We start from the raw sequence: 18,733 nt of genomic DNA on the forward strand, positions 1-18,733 counted from the left end.
GCTCAGATTCCTCATCTGTAAAATGAGGAGGGAATGGAGTGTGTAGCTCCTGAAGATCCCCCCAACTCTAAATCTGTGACAGGAGTCCACTCCCTCACCAAAACAGATTGCAACCCCTTCTAGGCATTGCTAGACTTTTTTTTGATGAGTTTATGTATAAAAAGACAAATTCCTTCCCTGGTGACCAATCAGTCCTCTGGTAATGAGCCTCTCTAAGCCAAGCCAGGCTAGTCCTTGGATGACGAGCACATCATCAGTCATTCGGCTCATTCTGAGCCCTCCTAGCCTTGTGGGCCTTGACACCATTGGCCTAGCCTTCAAGGCCTCAGGACCAACTGAACAGCCCCATGAGTCATCAGACAAGGGCTCTAGTATAGGACCCACAGGGCAAGGAGGACAAAGCTGTAGGGTTTGTAAGAAAGGAATTTGACCTTGGGTGCCTGGGCCTCAGTTTGCACACCTGTAAAATGAAGGGTTGGACTGGATGGCCTCTGTAGTCCCTTCCAGCTCTAAAGACATGATCCTGTGAATACCAGGCCAATTGACCTGTGATAGTTCCTAGTTCCTTGACCATGGACAGTTCCCTTGACCCCTCTGGGCCATAGCTTCTTCATCTACAAAATGAGGGAGTCTGATAAAGGATCTCTGAGGCCCCATCTGCCTCTAGATTTATGATTCTTTGATCTTGAGTGGTTTCTATTCATTTCAGAGGAGTTCTTAACCAGGGGTCCACAAACCCCAAAGGAGTCAGTGGAGATATTTCAGTGGTTCTATGAAATTTTTAAAAGATATGTTTGATGGATGAATATTTACAAAAATATAAACCACCCAGAATAACAGAAGAGGAAATAGAATGTTTAAACAGTCCTATCTTAGAAAAAGAAATTGGACAGGTCATAAATGAGCTCCCTAAGGAAAAAAATATTTGATTACTATCTCAACACAATCAAATTAAATTGGAAGCTCTTTGAGGGCAGGGACTGTCTTCTGCCTCTTTTTGTATTTCCAGAGCCTAGCAGAATGCTTGGTACATAGTAGGCACTTAATAAATGTTGATTATTGACTAATTGATTGAGAATTGCTTTCCTTTGTATTACTAGGTATTTTATTTTATGCATTTAAAAACACGATTCTGAGAAGGACTGCCAAAGTGGTTCATTACACCCAGAGAGAGAAAGGCTAAGGACCCCTGTTCTTCAGCAGCTTCATTAAGCCAGCTCGCTACTCCACAGTACCATCATTCATGAAACAGGTTCCTTTTTCCTGTCATCCCAAAACTCACCTCACTAATAGTACCGTCCTAGGGTCCACGATTTGAACCATTTGCTCCGAGACTCTGAAGTCTGGCTGTGGATTGCCTTTATTTATCACTCTGCAGAAGGCCAGACCAAAGCTGGGACCAGATAATCCACAGACAGGTCCATTTCTAGAATGGCCTAGAGGAAAATGAGCCTAACTGAGAGTTGTGAGGATTGGATTTTATCCCTGACTTCAACTAATTTGCAGTATGACCTTGGGCAAGTGCCTTCCACCAATCTCTGGTCCTCTGATTCTCCATCTTCTTGTGTGGTCATGGACAATCACTTCCTCTTTGGGGGACTCATTTTTCTCCTTTGTGAAATGTGGTGGTTGGACTAGATGATGCCCAAATCCTCTTCTGGATTCTGTGGAGTGGCTCAGGGAAGGCATAAGAAGGAAAGGGATTCCAGGTTCCCTGCTCTCCCCATTACCATGACCACTTCTCGTCACAGCTGGGTCAGTTTGCATATCCCAATCTCTTCATCCATCTTCTCGTGATAGTTGCAATGGAATCTGACCTGATCTCTATCTGATATGATCCATATCAGACCAGAATCTCCCTGAGGGCAGGGCTAAATCTTCTCCTTCAGATCAGCAACCACCCAAGACTTGTGTCTCTTGAAGTATGTGAAGTTCTCCAGAGTTGGGGACTGTAACGCCTATTCAACTTGGACTGTCCTCTTCCCACCCCCCTCCTCCCAGGATGGGTCTGTATCTGCTTCTTTAGCACAGGGTCTCCCCCCAAAGCAGGAGATGGGTCTCCTTCAATGGACTGGGGCAGGCTGGAGTTGGGGAATGTGTCCCCCCATATGAATAGGGGCTCCTCAAGGAAAATAATTTGCCTGGGACTGGGAGTTGCCTGAAGGCAGGGGTTCTATCTCCACTAGAGTCAGAGGGCCTAGGTTTAAAACCCCCTCTAATGCTGTATGGTCTTGAACAAGTCACTATCCTTCTCTGGGCCTCAGTTTCTTCACCTGTAAAATGAAAGGGTTGGACTTGATGGTCTCTGAGGTCCCTTGTGGCCTTAGAGCCACTATGCCTAGTGGTTTCTTAAGGGCAGAAGCCTTGTCTACCACTTCATACCAAGGGCTCCCTAAGAATGGGGAACTATGTGTCTTCCAGCAGATTATGATTTCGCCCTGGTCGATAACCATCTCCTTGATAGACTAGAAGCTCCCTGCAGGCAAGGACTGAATGTCTGCCTTTTTGCTCATTTTTCCCACAGGGCTTAGGATAGGGTGCTTTGCCCAAAGGGGGCTCTCAGTTACTGGTTTTTTTGGGGGGCAGGGAGGGAAATTGTCCTATTCAAAATTTGAGAGACAGAGACAGAGAATGGAGAGCGAAAAAAAGTGTGCGTGCGTGCGTGTGTGTGTGTGTCTGTGTGTGCGTGTGTGTGTGTGTGTGTGTGTGTGTGTGTGTGTATGTGTGTGTGTGTGTGTGTGTGTGGTGGGAGGTGCATGGCTATATAAAAATAGCCATCCCTGGGGACCCAGAGCTGGGCAGGCTGCTGTGTGTGTTGCTAGGATGTCATGGGCCGCATCCCAACAGGGGCCTCCCAGCCTATATCTCAGCCTTCATCCCCTCCCATCTCAGTAGGGCCTGCATTCATCCCTGGACCCAGTTGTCTGTCTCCTTTTTCCTTGTCAGACAACTGCAGAGCGTACAAGAGACTGCAGGATGTGTGTCTAGCTGGGTGACTCATGCTCGGGTGCCTCTCTGAGCCTTAGCCTGAGAGTACACGCACATGCGCGTGCACACACACACACACACACACACCCTGCCCCTCAGCCCATCTCACTTTCCTCATTTCTCTGGAGGAAAGAGGCAGGCACAGTCCAGATTCTGGTCCACACAGGAGCACCTGAGCCCATATTCAGACCTCCAGCTCCCCAAAGGGCACTGTCTCAAGACCTGCCCTTCCTCTGGACATGGGAGAAGGGGAGGGGCACAGTGGAATGAGTATGGGATTGAGATTGAGAAAAGATGGCTTCACATGGGAGTGGGATGACCTGGGGCTGGTCACTTTGCCCTCCTGAGACTCAGTTTCTACATCTATAGACAGACAATTCTTGAAGGTGGCAAAGCCTTAGTTCAAGGTTGAACTACCTCCCCTTCCTCTACTCTCCTCCACCTCCTTAGACACAGGGTAGAATTTTAGGAGCTTTCTGCTATGAAATGGAACAGTCTCTGGACATTGAGTCAGAAGATCTGGGTGTGAGCCCTGGCTGTCACTTACAAGCTATGTGAACTGGAACAATCCCTCTCTGGGCCTCAATTTTTTCACTTGTAAATGATATGAAAATATCTCTACTCCCTACCTCATAGGGTCTGATGGGAACAGCAAACAAGCTAGTAAATGTGAAAGCATTCTGTAGACAGCCGGACATGAGAGTCAAGTCCTGTCTGTGTGGGTGGGGGAAAGTGGGGCCCTCAAGTCACATGCAGGTAGATACCTACTTTGCCTCCGCACGAAGCCAGCACTTCTCATGGGACTTGAGCTATTCTTAACAATGCTGATGTTTCACATTTCTAGAGGGTTTCATGGGTGCACAGGCCATTTTTCTTCCAACAACTTCGTAAGCAAATGAAGGCAAGGATTCATATCCCCATTTTTACTGATGAAAAAATGAGGCCTCAGGAAGGGAAAGGGACACGTCCATAGTCATAAGCAGCAGACCTAGACGTCCCCTAACTAGGATCCCAGGTACTGTTTCTTCCAAGTTATCTGTGAACACCCTTTTCCAATGAGTGACGCTGGGGCAGGATGGGACTCCCCCTAGTGGTCATCCAGTGCATCTCTCTGGGCCATCTTAAGGGGAAACACAGACCCTAGTCCCTGAGATTCCAGAGGAGCGCTCCTTATCTGCTATAGGTTGTTCATGACATTAAAAATACCATAGAAATGAGAGTTCTGCTTTCCATTAAGGTGTTTTTGATCTAGCAGCCAGGGGATCTAGATTTGCCCTTAGCTTGCAGTACTATCCCAGTAAGGAAGCCAAGGCAAGTGAGCTGTGGGGACAGCCAGGCAGACAGAATCATGACAAGGGACACCAATCTCTCTACTGCTTGGGAGGCTGCAAGATTCCCAAATAACAAGAAGGGGAGCCTCACTTGTGAGCTAGTGTTTCTTAGGTGGGTCTCTTGTACTGCTGTCACTGGGTTGTTCATTGGGAGAGGAGAGGTAAGGATCTTCATGGCAGAGCACCCCCATGGGTGGGCTGGGGAAGGACTCTGTTGTTCCTATGGCTTTCCCTGAGTGTCTCTGTGTTTCCCTGTGCTAGAAGGCCAATGGGCACTGAGGTAATCTAAGGATTTCATGGGGCTGCGGAAGGAGTGCTGGAGGACCCGGGTTCAACCATCTGCATGATGTTGGAAAAGTCATTCATGTCTCTGAGCCCCCATTTGTTTATCTATGAAATGAAGGATGGAAGTGGATAACCTCTGAATCCCCCCCCCCACTCCAAAACTATGATTAAGTCACTGTTTGATCAGACGACTTCTGAAGTTCCTTCCAGCCCTCAGTCTGTATCCTCCGAAGCCTTTGTTTACAAAGTCATTGCCAGGACCATTCTTGACCATGTCTTCTAAACCCTTTGCCTATTCTCTGTGTGGGATCCTAGAAGCCAGAGATCTGGGAAACCACACTGAGTTACTACAGACAAGGCAACTGACCTCTCTGGACTTCAGTCAAATGGGAATGCCTTCACCTACCTTCCTAGGTTTATTGTGAGCATGGAAAAAGCTGGAGGATGTAGCACAGACCCCTACCCCAGTGTAAACAATCATTACTACTAAGCGACACTCGGTGTCAGGAAGGACAGTGTGATGACCTCGATGGGGACAACTGGGCTCCAGAAGAAGAAAGACTGGGAAGGAATGACTTCTAGAGGGTGTGTCACAGACCCCTACCCCAATGCAAACAATCATTACTATTGAGCAACACTCCATGTCAGAAAGGACGGTGTGGTGACCGTGATGGGGACAACTGGGCTCCAGAAGAAGAAAGACTGGGAAGGAATGACTTTTAGAGGGTATAGCACAGACCCCTACCCCAATGTAAACAATCATTACTACTAAGCGACACTCGGTGTCAGAAAGGGCAGTGTGATGAACTTGATGGGGACAACTGGGCTTCAGAAGAAGAAAGACTGGGAAGGAATGACTTCTAAGAGGGTGTGTCACAGACCCCTACCCCAATGCAAACAATCATTACTACTAAGCGACACTCGGTGTCAGAAAGGGCAGTGTGATGACCTTGATGGGGACAACTGGGCTTCAGAAGAAGAAAGACTGGGAAGGAATGACTTCTAGAGGGTGTGTCACAGACCCCTTACCCCAATGCAAACAATTATTACTATTAAGCAACACTCCATGTCAGAAAGGATGGTGTGATGACCGTGATGGGGACAACTGGGTTCCAGAAGAGGAGAGACTTGGGAAGGAATGACTTCTAGAGGGTGTGGCAGAACTGCCTGAGGGGTTCTCGGTGCCCAATAGAGTGCCCACTGTTGAGATCCTTGGAGGCCCCACACAAGAGTTTCCACTGTAGCAAAAGAGGTCTGTTTTATTGGTCATTTCCCCCAGAAGCCCCTGGCTCTGGTAGGGGACCCAAGCAGAGAGTGGGGAACAGCTTTGCATGTGCTCACACAATCTTGTCCTGGAAATGTCTTTGGCAGGCAGGACAAAGAACTCCATCCATATGTTAAGGAACACCAAGGGGAGAAGGCTGGCTGATCAGCTGAAAAGCTTCTAGGCCTTGAAATCAGAGAACTGGGGAGGAGAGTGACACAACACTGAGGACCAAGTGCACCGTTGGCATACCTGGATAGGAAAGGGACAAAGGATGAGAATTAGGGGATCCCTTGGCTGTGTCCATCTACACCACCACTTGTCCCATAAGGTCATAGATAGAGTTGACCTTAGTGGTCAACTTAGAGGTCAACTAGTCCATATTAACCTCCCCCCCTCCATTTTACAGATGAAGAGAGGTTAAAGTGACTTGCCCAAGGTCACTCATATAGAAAGTGGAAAAGGTCAGATTTGGCCTCAAGTCATTATACTCTAGCATACTTTCCACTGTCTCCCATGACTCTCCAGCAGGCCCCAGCTGGGCAAGTCCTTCTCACAGTGTACCTAATCATATCTCCAAACCTAAACCTCACCTTATAATGACTTAATTTTTTGAGTAATTATTTTTCAATTAACAAGCATTTACTTTTTCTGAAGATGTAAGAAGAAATAATTCTGATGAGGAGAAAAAGGAGAGACTATTGTGTATGCCCAGGGAATTCTTTGACTAAAATCCTCATTTATGAACCTCAAACCCAACATGTACCAGGAGGTGATCTGATTGGTTAAGACTGAGCAAGAGACAGTTGAGTAGGTCAGTGCACTTTATCCATCTCCAACTGTATACATGGTTGGGACTAAAGAATCCGTTGTTCTCTGGGGCTAGTGGTTTGAAGCTTTGGTTTAGGGTTTCTATCCTAAAAAGGGTCTTAGGGCAATTCAGGCCTATGGCATTGTGGCTAGAGGTGGGAGTAGAACCCAGGTCTTTGGACACTAGGGACTCTTTCCACTATGCCCCTGGGTTTAAACCTCATCTCTCTCATTTGTTATCTATACAACCTTGGACAATCCACTTAACTGCATTGGGTCTCAGTGTCCTCATCTATAAAAGGAGAAGGTTGAACTAGATGACCTCTGTGGGCCGCTCTAGCTCTAGCTCTAGGCCTCTATGACTGATGATACTCTACCGCTGGGAATCTCCCACTCTTCCATGTCCTTAACTCCACAGGTAAGTGGCATCAACCAGAACAGCACGCATACCAGTAACCCACCCTTACCTTCTGAGAAGCTCCATGCAGGACTGCCCTTATAAGCACAGTGCCAGGCACCCATTAGGTGACTAATAAAGGCTTACTGATTGAGTCCTTGTCCAAAAGGATCCTGCCTAGATGAGCACAGGTAACTCAGCCTTGTGGGAGAGCGTAGTGAGCTGCACAACCCAGAGTTGGGCTCAGGGAGCTATCCTGAGTACTTACCCCTAGAGTAGGCTGCAGGGGCGTTTCTGCTGTCGGGTAGGCTGGGGGCAAAGGACAGCCCGGATGGCTTCATCAAAGACAGTTTTCAATCCACGTTGAGTGAGGGCAGAACACTCCAGATACTTCACAGAGTCTTGTGGGAAAGAGAGGGAGAGGGAGAGGAGGAGGGAGAAGGAGAGAGACAGAGAGGAGAAGGAGAAAGAGAAGGAGGAGAGGGAGAAGGAGAAGGAGGAGGAGGATAGAGAAAGAGAAAGAGGGAGGGAGGGAAGGAGAGAGGGAGGGAGAGAGACTGTCAGACAGGGTATCAGCATCCCATAACCATCAGATTGGGCAAGAGATGGATGAAGGAAAAGCAAATCACAGGATCCTAGATTGTGAGCTGAAAGGAACCTCAGAGGCCATCTAGACCAACCCCCTTACTTTACAGATAAAGAAACCGAGGCCCAAAGACTTAGCCTGGTCACAAGAAGAGCTATAAGAAGGCACCATTCCCTACTCCTTTGGAAAAGTGGGAGGTCCATGGATGTGCAGTATCGCATATATTTTTAGATTTTTTCAAAGAATTGATCGATTTTACTATTTCTCCCTTTTCCTCTTTTTTATCTTTAAAAATGTTCTTTGTTATATGGGATGGGCCTCTGGAAAGAGGGAGGGAGAAGGATACAGGGAGAAATTTAGGTGATGGAAAGATATCAATAAGTTTTTATTACAGAAAGTGCTAATTATAACTATCATCCATATGATGGGTTAAGGTTTACAAAGCACTTTACAAATACTATCTCTTTTATCCTCACAACCTTGGATGATAAGTACTATTATTAGCACCTATTTTATATATCAGGAAACTAAGGCACAGAGGTTAAGTGACTTATCTAGGGTCACACAGCTTGGACGTTTCTGAGGCTGGATTTGAACTCCGATTTTCCTGACTCTAGGTCCAGTGCCTTTGCCAACGGGACACCTAGACGTCTGTGTGACTTGTTCAAGATCATACAGGGGTAAGGAGTATTCGATCTCAAGACCTATGCTCCTCCTGATGCACTACGCTGCCCACCCCCACCCCCACCCCCCAGGATCGGAAGAAATTAGGTCGATAGATTTTAAAGGTCCAACATAATGATAATTGGTACTGATGGTAGTCAAAAATCCAGAAAGAGATGTCACAGAGCTGCAGGATACAAAATCAAAAAAGTGGGCACGTAATATAACCAAACTTGTATCTGATGCATGAACTTCCAAGTCAACATTTCTGGCAAGAGGCCATCCATCCTCCACTAAAATACTCCCAACGATGGGGAACTCACTACATCAAAATAGCTCATCCAACTTTTGGACAGCTTTAATTATTAGGAAATGCTTCCTTTCATGAAGTCAAAATCTGAGCATAGTGTCTTGTGCATAGAAACATCATATTAAAATGTCAATTGAATTGATTTAGAAACATAGAACTTCAGAGATTGAAGAAATGTCAGTGGTTATGAAGCATAAGCTGCATCTGAGAAGAAATCGCCCCCTACAGCATCCCTAGGAAGTGGTCATATGAAATCTACTTGAATACCTCCAATGATGGAAAACTCACTACCTCACAAGGCATTCCATTCTATTATTTAAATGCTCTGATTGTCAGGAAATCTTTCCTTATTTTGGGCTGAAATTGGTCCCTCTGCAATTTATTGTTCTTATTTCTGCTCTTTTGAGACCAGAAGAAGTCTAACACTTCCACATGACCAACTTTTTTTTTCATTTTCACTGCTTCAAAAAATATTTATTCTAAACCTAATAAACACCAAAGAAAATGGGCATTTCCTTATACATAACAAAATAGAGGAAGAAACTTTGAAACTCTATTATGAACCATTTGCTTTTTTAATAAAAAGGATGTAATAAATTCAATAAGTTGCATATCACTGGACTGGGATTTTTTTGGTCCTTTCTGTGGTCTTTCTTATGTTTTCCAATTATCAAGCGTTTTCCCCATCTCTTCTCCTCCTATCTGCAAATCCGGTGAGTCTGTTCTGTCCTCTCCGTATTAAACACCCAAGTCCTTCAACCAACCTTCATGAAGCCCAGTTTTGAATGTCCTCACCATCCTTAAACAAGATTGATTTCTCAAACTTGGCTTAACTATACTTACCTCCCCTGTTTGGAGGGCTGGACTTTCGGACTTCTTCATCTTTTTACCTTTCCTAGAAAAAATCCATACTTTTTTCCTCTAAAAAATTCATTTCTCTCCTCAACTCCAGAACTCTCCCCTGTCATGAAACTTTCTGCTCAAATTGAATATAATATTTACCACATTTAGACCAAACTTGTATTTTAGTCTCCTAAGCAGGGGTCTGCTTGTAAATGTTTAACAACCACCTGGCCAGGGGGGAGATGTGCACAGAACACACTTTTAAGTTTAATCTTTATTTCTTAAATTTTCTACATCACCCTCATAAGTCTAGACAATCAATAAAACAAGAAATCAAACCTTGACTTGGATTGTCTACCATCTTCTGAGGTATAAATTCTCTAGAAAGGCTGAAGCTGGCTCCAGCATACTCCTGCTTCCAGATTAAATGCTTCAAGAACCATCCCTGTTCCTTTCACCCTTCAGTCAGAACACAGAGCCCTGGAGACATACTTTCAATGGCTCCTGGGGACTCCCTCCTTTCCTGGACCCTTCAGTGTATCGAGGGCCTCCCAGCACTCTGACTTCTTGAATCAGCTCTATTATGTTTCCCTGGACACCTTCTCTCTGCCCAAGTTTCCCCATCTGGACAATGGGGATGATGCCTGTCCTGATCTCCTCAATGGGAAAGGAATAGTGTAATTAAACAATGCGTATAAGAGCTGCCATTTGCAGAGAGCGCTAAGGTTTGAAAAGCACTGTGAGAATCTATCCTCTTTGCCTTGTTAAGACCAGAGGCGTAGAATTCAGGCAGCTGATCTGGCTTGGCCCAAACTAAGATTCAAATACAATTCCCATTTGATTTGAATGTGTTGATGTATTCTTTTTAAAAAAAGGAATATGTAAACTTGAGTGGTTTTTCTTGGTCTCTATGTGGACCACAGGGATGCCTATGTATGACTTAATTACCTTCATTTTTATTTTATTCTAACACCACTGCTCTAGACAATGGAAAGCCAGAAAAAGGCTCTAACCCCCTCCCCAAAGAGGGCTTTGAAGTCAGAGGAGCTGTGTTTGAAACTCACTTTCCTGGGCCTCATCAGTAAAATGAAGGGGTTGAACTAGTTGGCCTCTAGAGTCCCACTGAGCACCAAATTAACTGAAGAATCACACACCTCTGCCTAGCCCAGAAGGCCAAGTATCACCATTAGGTAGGTAGTGTTACAATCATTCCCATTTGACAGATGGGGAAGCCGATGCTCTTAAAGGTGGAATGACTTGCCCAAGGTCACACAGATAGTAAATGTCTTAGGCTGGATTTGAACTCAAGTCTTCTTGATTACCAGTTCAGCTCTCACAGAAATGTGTTGGAGCCAGCTCTAAGCAGCTTTTCAGTGCCAATGAATACATTTTCAGTGTGAGTTTTTACACTTCAGAAATCGGCAAATAGTACAAATCAAGGCCTGATTTCCTGTTTTGTTGCTGGTCTAGACTTAAGAACGTGATAACAAAAATGTTAATAATTAAGATTAAACCTGCAAGTGTTATATGTAATTCTTTTTCCTAGAAAGCCAGTTGTTAAACATTCATCATCACACCCCTATGCCACTATGCCACTCTGGGCTTGGCATCAGGACATCTGAGCTTGAACACATATTGTGGATCTCAGACATTTCATTTACCAACCCTGGGTCCCTGGGCAAGCCACTTTATTGCTCTAAAGTGAGCTTTCCCATTTGTGAAGTAAAGACACTGAGATTTTACAGCCCATCTCACAGGGTTTTGGGGGTTAGGGGGAGGACGTGTTTCGGGAATCCAAATGTGCCTTTGAATGGGAATGAGACTTGGGGAGCTCGGCCGAGATGAGGGCAGCAAAGTCTTTGGGGGAGACCAAGAGAGGAAGAAGCTTCAGCTCTATGGATGGGGCCCATTCCCCAGGATGGAGTGAGAGAAGCAACGTTTGAAGTTCAGCTGGCCAATTCTTCCATGATTTGAACTTTGGGATGTCATTTCTCTTTCCTAGGCATGTTTGTTTATTTGTAAGATCAGGGAGTTGATATTCCCTATTCTAAGGGTCCTCCAGCTCTGCCATCTGTTCTAAGTCCCACCATCCAGCTCTGACATTCCTTGCTCTAAGCCCCCTTCCAGCTGTGACATTCCCTGTTCTAAGCTCCCTCCAAGCTTTGACATTCCCTGTTCTAAGGCCCCTCCCAGCTCTGACATTCCCTGTTCTAAGTCCCCTCCCAGCTCTGACATTCCCTGTTCTAAGCTCCTTCCCAGCTCTCTCATTCCCTGTTCTAAGCTCCCTCCCATCTCTGACATTCCCTGTTCTAAGGCCCCTCCCAGCTCTGACATTCTATCGTCTAAGGTTCTACCTAGTTCTGACATTTGATGATCCTAGAAGAGATGTGAAAACACTCAGTAGATATAAGAAGTTTTTGTTTAGATGATCCCTGAACATCTTTCTAGAAAACTCAGTTTCCAGTACAGGGTCTCCTCTTTGCTCCCTGTGGGACCTCAGGCAAATGACATTCTTCTTTCTGAGTCTCAGTTTCCCCATCTGCACAATGAGGGATCATGTCAGTCAGTCAACCTAGGTTGGCCAAGGAGACTGTCAGCTCCCCGAGGCCAGGGAGAATGTCCTTGACTCATTCCACAAGGCCACAGTAAGTAGGAGAGTGCTCAGCGTCTCCCTCTCAAATCATCTGGAAATCCCTCCTGGTTTCTATTTGTGTCCATTATCCTCAATCCTTAAGCCCCCTGACTCTCTCTTCCATGCTTCCTGCCTCTGCCATTTTCCTGAGACAGCTGTCAGTCAGGTGGGCTGGTGGAACCAAGGGAAGAGGATTGGTAGTGACCAGGGCAAGTCCTGGGCATGGCAGGGCTACGGTGAGTGCTGTAGCATGCCAGGAGGGAGAGGAGGAAAGGTATTGCTGGAAGAAGCAAGGCCCAGGGGGAGATGGGCCAGAGCTGAGACCCCAAGATTAAGCTAGTCATGAAGGGAACAGAACAGGAAGCTGCGGTCTCTTTTCCTGTTAACGATAAAAGAGATGTGGAGGCCTCCTCCTCTGAGGCCCCTCCCAGTTCCGGCCGGAAGAAGGAAATGGTGAAGTCAGAGAGAGACTGAAAGAGTGGGGGTAGGGAGGTCAGGACTTCTGTGTGGCCACAAGGGTGTAAAATGTCAACAGGCAGGGTGTCAGAACCCAAGAGGAACAGAGAGCCAGGGCACTTGAGGGTAGGGCCAGACTTCCTCCTGAAGTGGCCTTTGAAAGTGCAAGGGGCCTGCTGGGCTTGGGGCAAAACCCTGGGCCCAAGCCATACTCTGCCACTTACTTTGTGATCTTGGACTAAGCCATTCTGAGCCTCAGTTTCTTGATCTAGAAAAATGAGGCTAACAGATGATATCTATCATGCGTACCTGACAGGTTAGCTGAGAGGCTCCAGTTTTGTAAGGGCTGTGAAGCTCTTACACCAATCAAGAAATGTCATCTTTAAGGGATTTTGATTAGAACTGGGCAAGGAGATTCCAGTAAGGAAAGTGCCTTCACCATTGGGTCTAGAAGATACTCCATCATACACATAGTCTTAGAGAATTACATGGGGCACTGAAGATGGCATGCCATGGTCACACAGCTTTTGTGTTTCAGGGGCAGCACTTGAACCCAGGTCTTCCTGGCTCTAAGACCTGCCTCAGCTAGTAGTAAGAGTGGTGGTGGTGGTATTGGTATTGGTAGTAATAGTGGTGGTAGTAGTAGTAGTAGTAGTACTGGTGGTAGTAGTGGTAATCATAGTAATGATAGTGGTGGTAGTAGTGCTAGTGGTAGTAATAGCAGTGGTGGTGGTGGTGGTGGTGGTGGTGGTGGTGGTGGTGGTGGTAGTGGTGTAAGCAGGTCAGACAGTTACCCACTGTGCCCAGGAAGAATCACAGAATCTTTGAACTGAAGAGATCTCCAGAATCATATAACTCTTGACTAGTGTGAAACAAGCATTCCCTCTTCCACCTTCCCAACAAGTCATCATCCAACCTTTACTTGCAAGCCTCCCCTGAAAGGGAGCCCATAAGGCTGGCATCCTTCCTCCCATGGACCCCATTCAACATCAGGAGAGTTTTTATTAGGAAAATTTTCCTGTCTCCAGCTGAAATGCTCCCCTCTACAGCTGCCAGCTCACTGCTGTACGTGATAGACCTACGGACGTTCGAATCTATAGCATTATGTCACCCCTGAATCTTCTATTCTCCAAGATAAACATCCCCAGCTCCTTCATCTGACACTCAGACGGCAGGCTCTCTGGGCCCTTTGCCTCTCCTTGGCCATCCTGCCCCTCCCAGCTTGTCCATATCCTTCCTAAAATGTGACACCCACAATGAGCTCAGTATTTTAGATATTACAACAAGGCATGATTCCCATTACCCCAGTCCTGGGTGCTCTGCCTCTGCTAAGGCAACATGAGCCGGCATTAGCTTAGGAGGCTGCTATGCCACTGACTACTGAAAATGGCTATGTCGTGTCATGTCGTGGTATGTTACGCTAATGTAATGTCATGTTATGTTATGTTATGTCATGGCATGGCATGGCATGTTATGTCACGGTATGTTATGCTACGTTATGTTATGCCATGGTATGGTACGGTACGGTATGTTACATTATGTCACGTTCCATGTTATGTTGTATTGTATTTTATTATGTTATATTGTATTATGTTATGCTGTATTGTGCTACATTGTGTCACATTATATTACATCGTATTACATCCTATTGTATCCTCTATTGGATTGTATCACATCCTCTCATATTTCACTGGGTTTCATCTTGTGTTATATTATTACATTTTATTGCGTTACTTTAGATCATCTTAAATTCTATGGAATTCTATTGCATTGTATCATAGCATATAAATATCATATATTATGCATGTAAACTTATGTATTTTGTCCCATGATATAATGTTATATAATATATATGTCAGGCTAGCTTCTGAATTATATGATATGATACCATATTTTATGATACTATACTGACTTCCTAATACGGCCCATTTCCCCTTATGGATTACAAACTCAGCATTCAGGGACTGGTCTGGAGTTTTGTTGTGTGTTTTTGATCTCTGTATCCTAAGCATGATACTTGGCATACAGTAGGTGCTTAACAGATGTTTGTTGATTCATTGATTAAAGTTGCAGCTCAGGAACACCTAAAGCTCTTTTTCAAGATTATGCTATCTAGTCACGCCTCTACCATCTTGCTCTTGTTGTCAGACTTTTCATTGATCTCCATCAAATTTCATCATAATCAAGGAAGTAAGCCTATTAGTTGCAGAGCATGCGGTGATCCGCATTGGCAGAGAAAATTCTTCACAGCAATATAAGGATGTGAAATCCCAGATCCAACTGAAAAATAAGTCTTATTTGATTTGTGCCAGAGTTCTATCTGAGCCCTTTCAGGCTCCCAAGTCTGCTTTCCAACAAGTTAGTTATCTCTCCAAGCTTTGGGTCATCTATGTCTTTATCTGAGAAATTGATAGAAATCCACAACTTGGATAAAACTCTAAGGTCATGGGGCAAACTTGGCAGAAGCTCAAGACTTGCCTGCTCTCACCCACCTCAGCACCTCTAGGTCTAAAGATGTAAACTTTGAAGGGTGCTCCCCCCAGGCCACTAAACAAATGGCCCAAGTTTGGGGAGTCTCCCATCCTCAGAGCTCATAGAACTTAGGGGAAGAAGGTGACTTAGGAGTATTCAATTCTAACCACCACATTTTACAGTGGGGGATTCTGAGGCTCAGATAGGGAAATACTTGTCCAAGGTCACACGATTAATAAGTGTCTAAGCCAAAATTTGAACCCCTGTCCTCCGACTCTAAATCTAAGGTTCTTTCTACCATGTTGAGCTTCTGAAAAAGAAGAACAGTTAAGAGGGCCCATTCCAGAGCTTGGAGAAGGAAGAAGAATTGGGGGGATCTAAAGGTAAATCAGAGTCAGACAGAGAAGAGGTGAGTGATCCCATCCCACTCCATCAGCATGGAGGCACCCTCCACATTTTCTTACCCCCAATGCTCTTTCTCTGCCTAAGCTGCCCAGACTCCAAGCAGGAAGAATGAGCAGCAGGATGACCCTTCACAAATGGATACCTTCCCTGTAGCCCCTCCCCCGGCCTCAGACAACCCAGAACCCATCTGAGCTACTTCACTGCTCCAAAGACCTGGATGAGATGAGAGTCACCACCTCCATTTCTCTGATGAGATGGCAGACTACCAGTCACTGTATTCTGAGGGCCTTCCCATCTACCCTTCCAGATTCACAGTTGCTGAAGTTTCTTTTTATGTGCTATCTCTCCAATTAGAGAGTGAGCTTTTTGAGGACAGGGAGTGTTTACATCTAACACAGTGCTGGGCACAGTGATTATTCAATACTTCATTCATACAGGACAGGGACACAAGCAAAAAGAGAAGGAAAGACAGAACCCTAGAATCATAGAATCCAAATCAGGAAGTGACCTCACAAGCTGTGCAATCAAACCCTCTGAACAAAACCCCTCATTCTCCAACATTCCCAACAGGAGGTTAACCTTTCTATCCCAACTAGTACTTTTCCTCTGAGATGACTGCCCATTTATGCTGATTTTATCTTCTATGAACATAGCTATTTGGATATTATCTATCCCATTAGACTGTAAGCTGTTGGAGGGCAAGGACTGTGGTTTTCCTTTCTTTGTAACCCTAGCACTTAGCATGGTGCCTGGCACACAAAAAGTACTTTATAAATGTTTATTGACTGACTGACGATACTTAGTGAGAGAGAACCCAACGTGGCTATCCCTGATTATTAGGAAGACCTGCTTTTCTTTTCAGTAGAACCATTTCTGAATCTATGATTGTCTAACATAATTGCGTGAGGCAGGATATTAGGGGACCTTCATTTGGGTACAGAGTCCATAGGACATGCCCAAGCCTTCATCTTTGCCCACCTGCCAGTCACTGTCTGAAATCAAAAAGGAGAGTTTCCCCAGGATGGGAAGATCCCTTCCCTTCCCTCCTGCCTTTCCTGCCCTCCTGTGTAAAGGGAAAGAATAAGTGTTTTTATAATACCTACTATGTTCCCAGAATTATGCTAGGTGGTTTTTACAAATGCTATCTATTTGATCCCCATAACAAGCCTGCTATATAGGTGCTACTAGTATCTCTATTTTACAGTTAAAGAAACTAAGGCAAACATAAGTTAAGTGACTTCCCCAGGATCATACAGCTACTAAGTGATTGAAGTCACATTTGAACTCAGGTCTTCCTAACTGCAGGCCCAATGCTCTATCCATTGTACCACCAGCTGCCTCTAGGGAGGTAAAGAGTGCTAGGTACTAGAGATACAGAGACAAAAATGATGGTCTCTGCCCTTAGAGCTCCAGTACCAGGTCATAGAACTCTTACCTATTTCCTTGGCAAGGGCAAGGCCCTGTGGATATGTGATGGGTGTTAGCTTCTTCTCCTTCAACTTCTCGATGGTGTCCTTGTCATCGCGAAGATCCAGTTTGGTGCCCACCAGGATGATGGGGGTGCTGGGGCAATGATGCCGAACCTCAGGGTACCACTGAGCCAGGAAAGGGCCAGCAGAGAGGGAGAAGAAGAGCCACAAAGTTGGGAGGGAGAAGGGGAGGAAACCGAAATATCCCTCCTGGGGTCCTCTTCCACACACACACAACTGGTCACCCATCACAACCACCACCATTCAAGACTGCCTTTACGGGGGAAGGCTAATGGAGCCACCCTGTGCCCCTGCCCCAAATCTGCCATTTCCATTTTGCCGGACTCACTCACCTTTGCACGAACATTCTCATATGAGGCTGGGCTCACAAGGGAGAAGCAGATCAAGAAGACATCCTGAGAAGAGAAGAGAAGAGGGGAAGGGAAAGGTAGCAAAGGGGGAGGTCAAGCTAGGAACAGTCCACCATCCTCATTCTCTCAAGCCATATACTCTATGACTCTCATGGTTGGACTGAACAGCTCAGGGGAAGGTTGAGGGCATCTGAATCTGTATCAAGGAAGAAAGGCGTGATGTTGGCTGGCTAATGCTCTGGCCCCACATTTTACTCTTTCATTTACTCACCGCTCACCCATCATCCATTATAAACCATCTACTATTCACCCACCTTAAAGGAACCGTGGCACCTACTAGGTGTCAGACTCTATGATGGTTACAGGAGATACAAAGAGAAAGAATTCCTGCCTTTAAGGAGCTTACATACTACTAGAGGAATGTGCTTTGTTCATAGAGAAGTAGATAGACAAAATACATGTGAAGTACTGGGAGGGGGCAGGAGAAAAAAGCACTGACAGCTGGGGAATCTGGATTCCAACTGATGGAAGTCAGAAGGGAAAGGATACTCCAGGCATGGGGGGACAGATGGCCTGTTCAAGGGCCCAGAGGAAGGAAATGAATGTCATGTATAGAGAACAGCCCCCATCTATACTTCACCTATGACTGCCATTCACCACTCACCCATCATCCTCCATTCACCCATCATGCACAATTCTGCCTTCACCCATAATTCATTCATCAGCCACCATTTGCCATTCCTCCACTTTCTATCTTTCACCTATCTACCTTTCCCTCATGGTTCACTCTTTACCTATCAGTTGCCATTCACCCATAATCCACCCTTTACCCATCAACCATTCTTCGCTTCCACCCACCACTCATTCACCATCTTCCATTCACTTATTACCCGTCAACCACACACAAATCTTCCTTCACCCATTAGCCACCATTCATTTAGCATCTACTCTTCACCCATCAGCCACCATCAACTCATCAATCTCTTCTCGCCTATTAACCACCATTTACCCATCATCTGCTATTATCCTACCATCCACTCTTCACCTATCAGCCACCATTTACCATCCATCCACCATCCACCATCCACTCACAAATTTTGTCTCACCTACCACTCACCAATTACCCATAAGCTACCATTCCTTCACCTATCAGCAATCATTTACCATCCAACCACCAACTTTCCCTCATCTATCACCCACTATCAACCCATCAGCCAGCATTCATCCATCTTTCACCTATCAGTCACCATTCACTGTTCATCTTTCGCTCACCATCCTTTACCTCTCAACAATCATCCACTCTTTACCCAACATTCACTACTCATCCACTGTGTTTTATTCACCACCATCTCTTATGTATGCCATTTTTATCTTGGAGGGAGAGAGGGACCCTGAAGATTAAAAGGTGATTTAGTTTCCTGAGACTACAGTATTTTATATATTATCAGTCA

At 45.5% G+C, this 18,733-nt stretch overlaps 1 protein-coding gene across 1 annotated transcript in view; it reads right to left on the bottom strand.

Annotated features, from left to right (window-relative positions):
* Positions 1 to 5,836: 5,836 nt before the first annotated feature.
* RAC2 (Rac family small GTPase 2) overlaps positions 5,837 to 18,733 on the bottom strand; it is a 33,510-nt gene continuing 20,613 nt past the window's right edge. Inside the window, exons 4-7 of the mRNA XM_036759662.1 lie at positions 17,265 to 17,327; positions 16,878 to 17,037; positions 7,344 to 7,476; positions 5,837 to 6,120 (exon numbers count right to left, since the gene is read on the bottom strand). Coding sequence (XP_036615557.1) covers positions 7,346 to 7,476; positions 16,878 to 17,037; positions 17,265 to 17,327 — 354 coding nt within the window. The 3' untranslated portion in view covers positions 5,837 to 6,120; positions 7,344 to 7,345. The remainder of the gene's footprint in view (positions 6,121 to 7,343; positions 7,477 to 16,877; positions 17,038 to 17,264; positions 17,328 to 18,733) is intronic.

Source organism: Trichosurus vulpecula, chromosome 5, assembly GCF_011100635.1.
Source record: "Trichosurus vulpecula isolate mTriVul1 chromosome 5, mTriVul1.pri, whole genome shotgun sequence".
Classification (NCBI taxonomy): Eukaryota; Metazoa; Chordata; class Mammalia; order Diprotodontia; family Phalangeridae; genus Trichosurus; species Trichosurus vulpecula.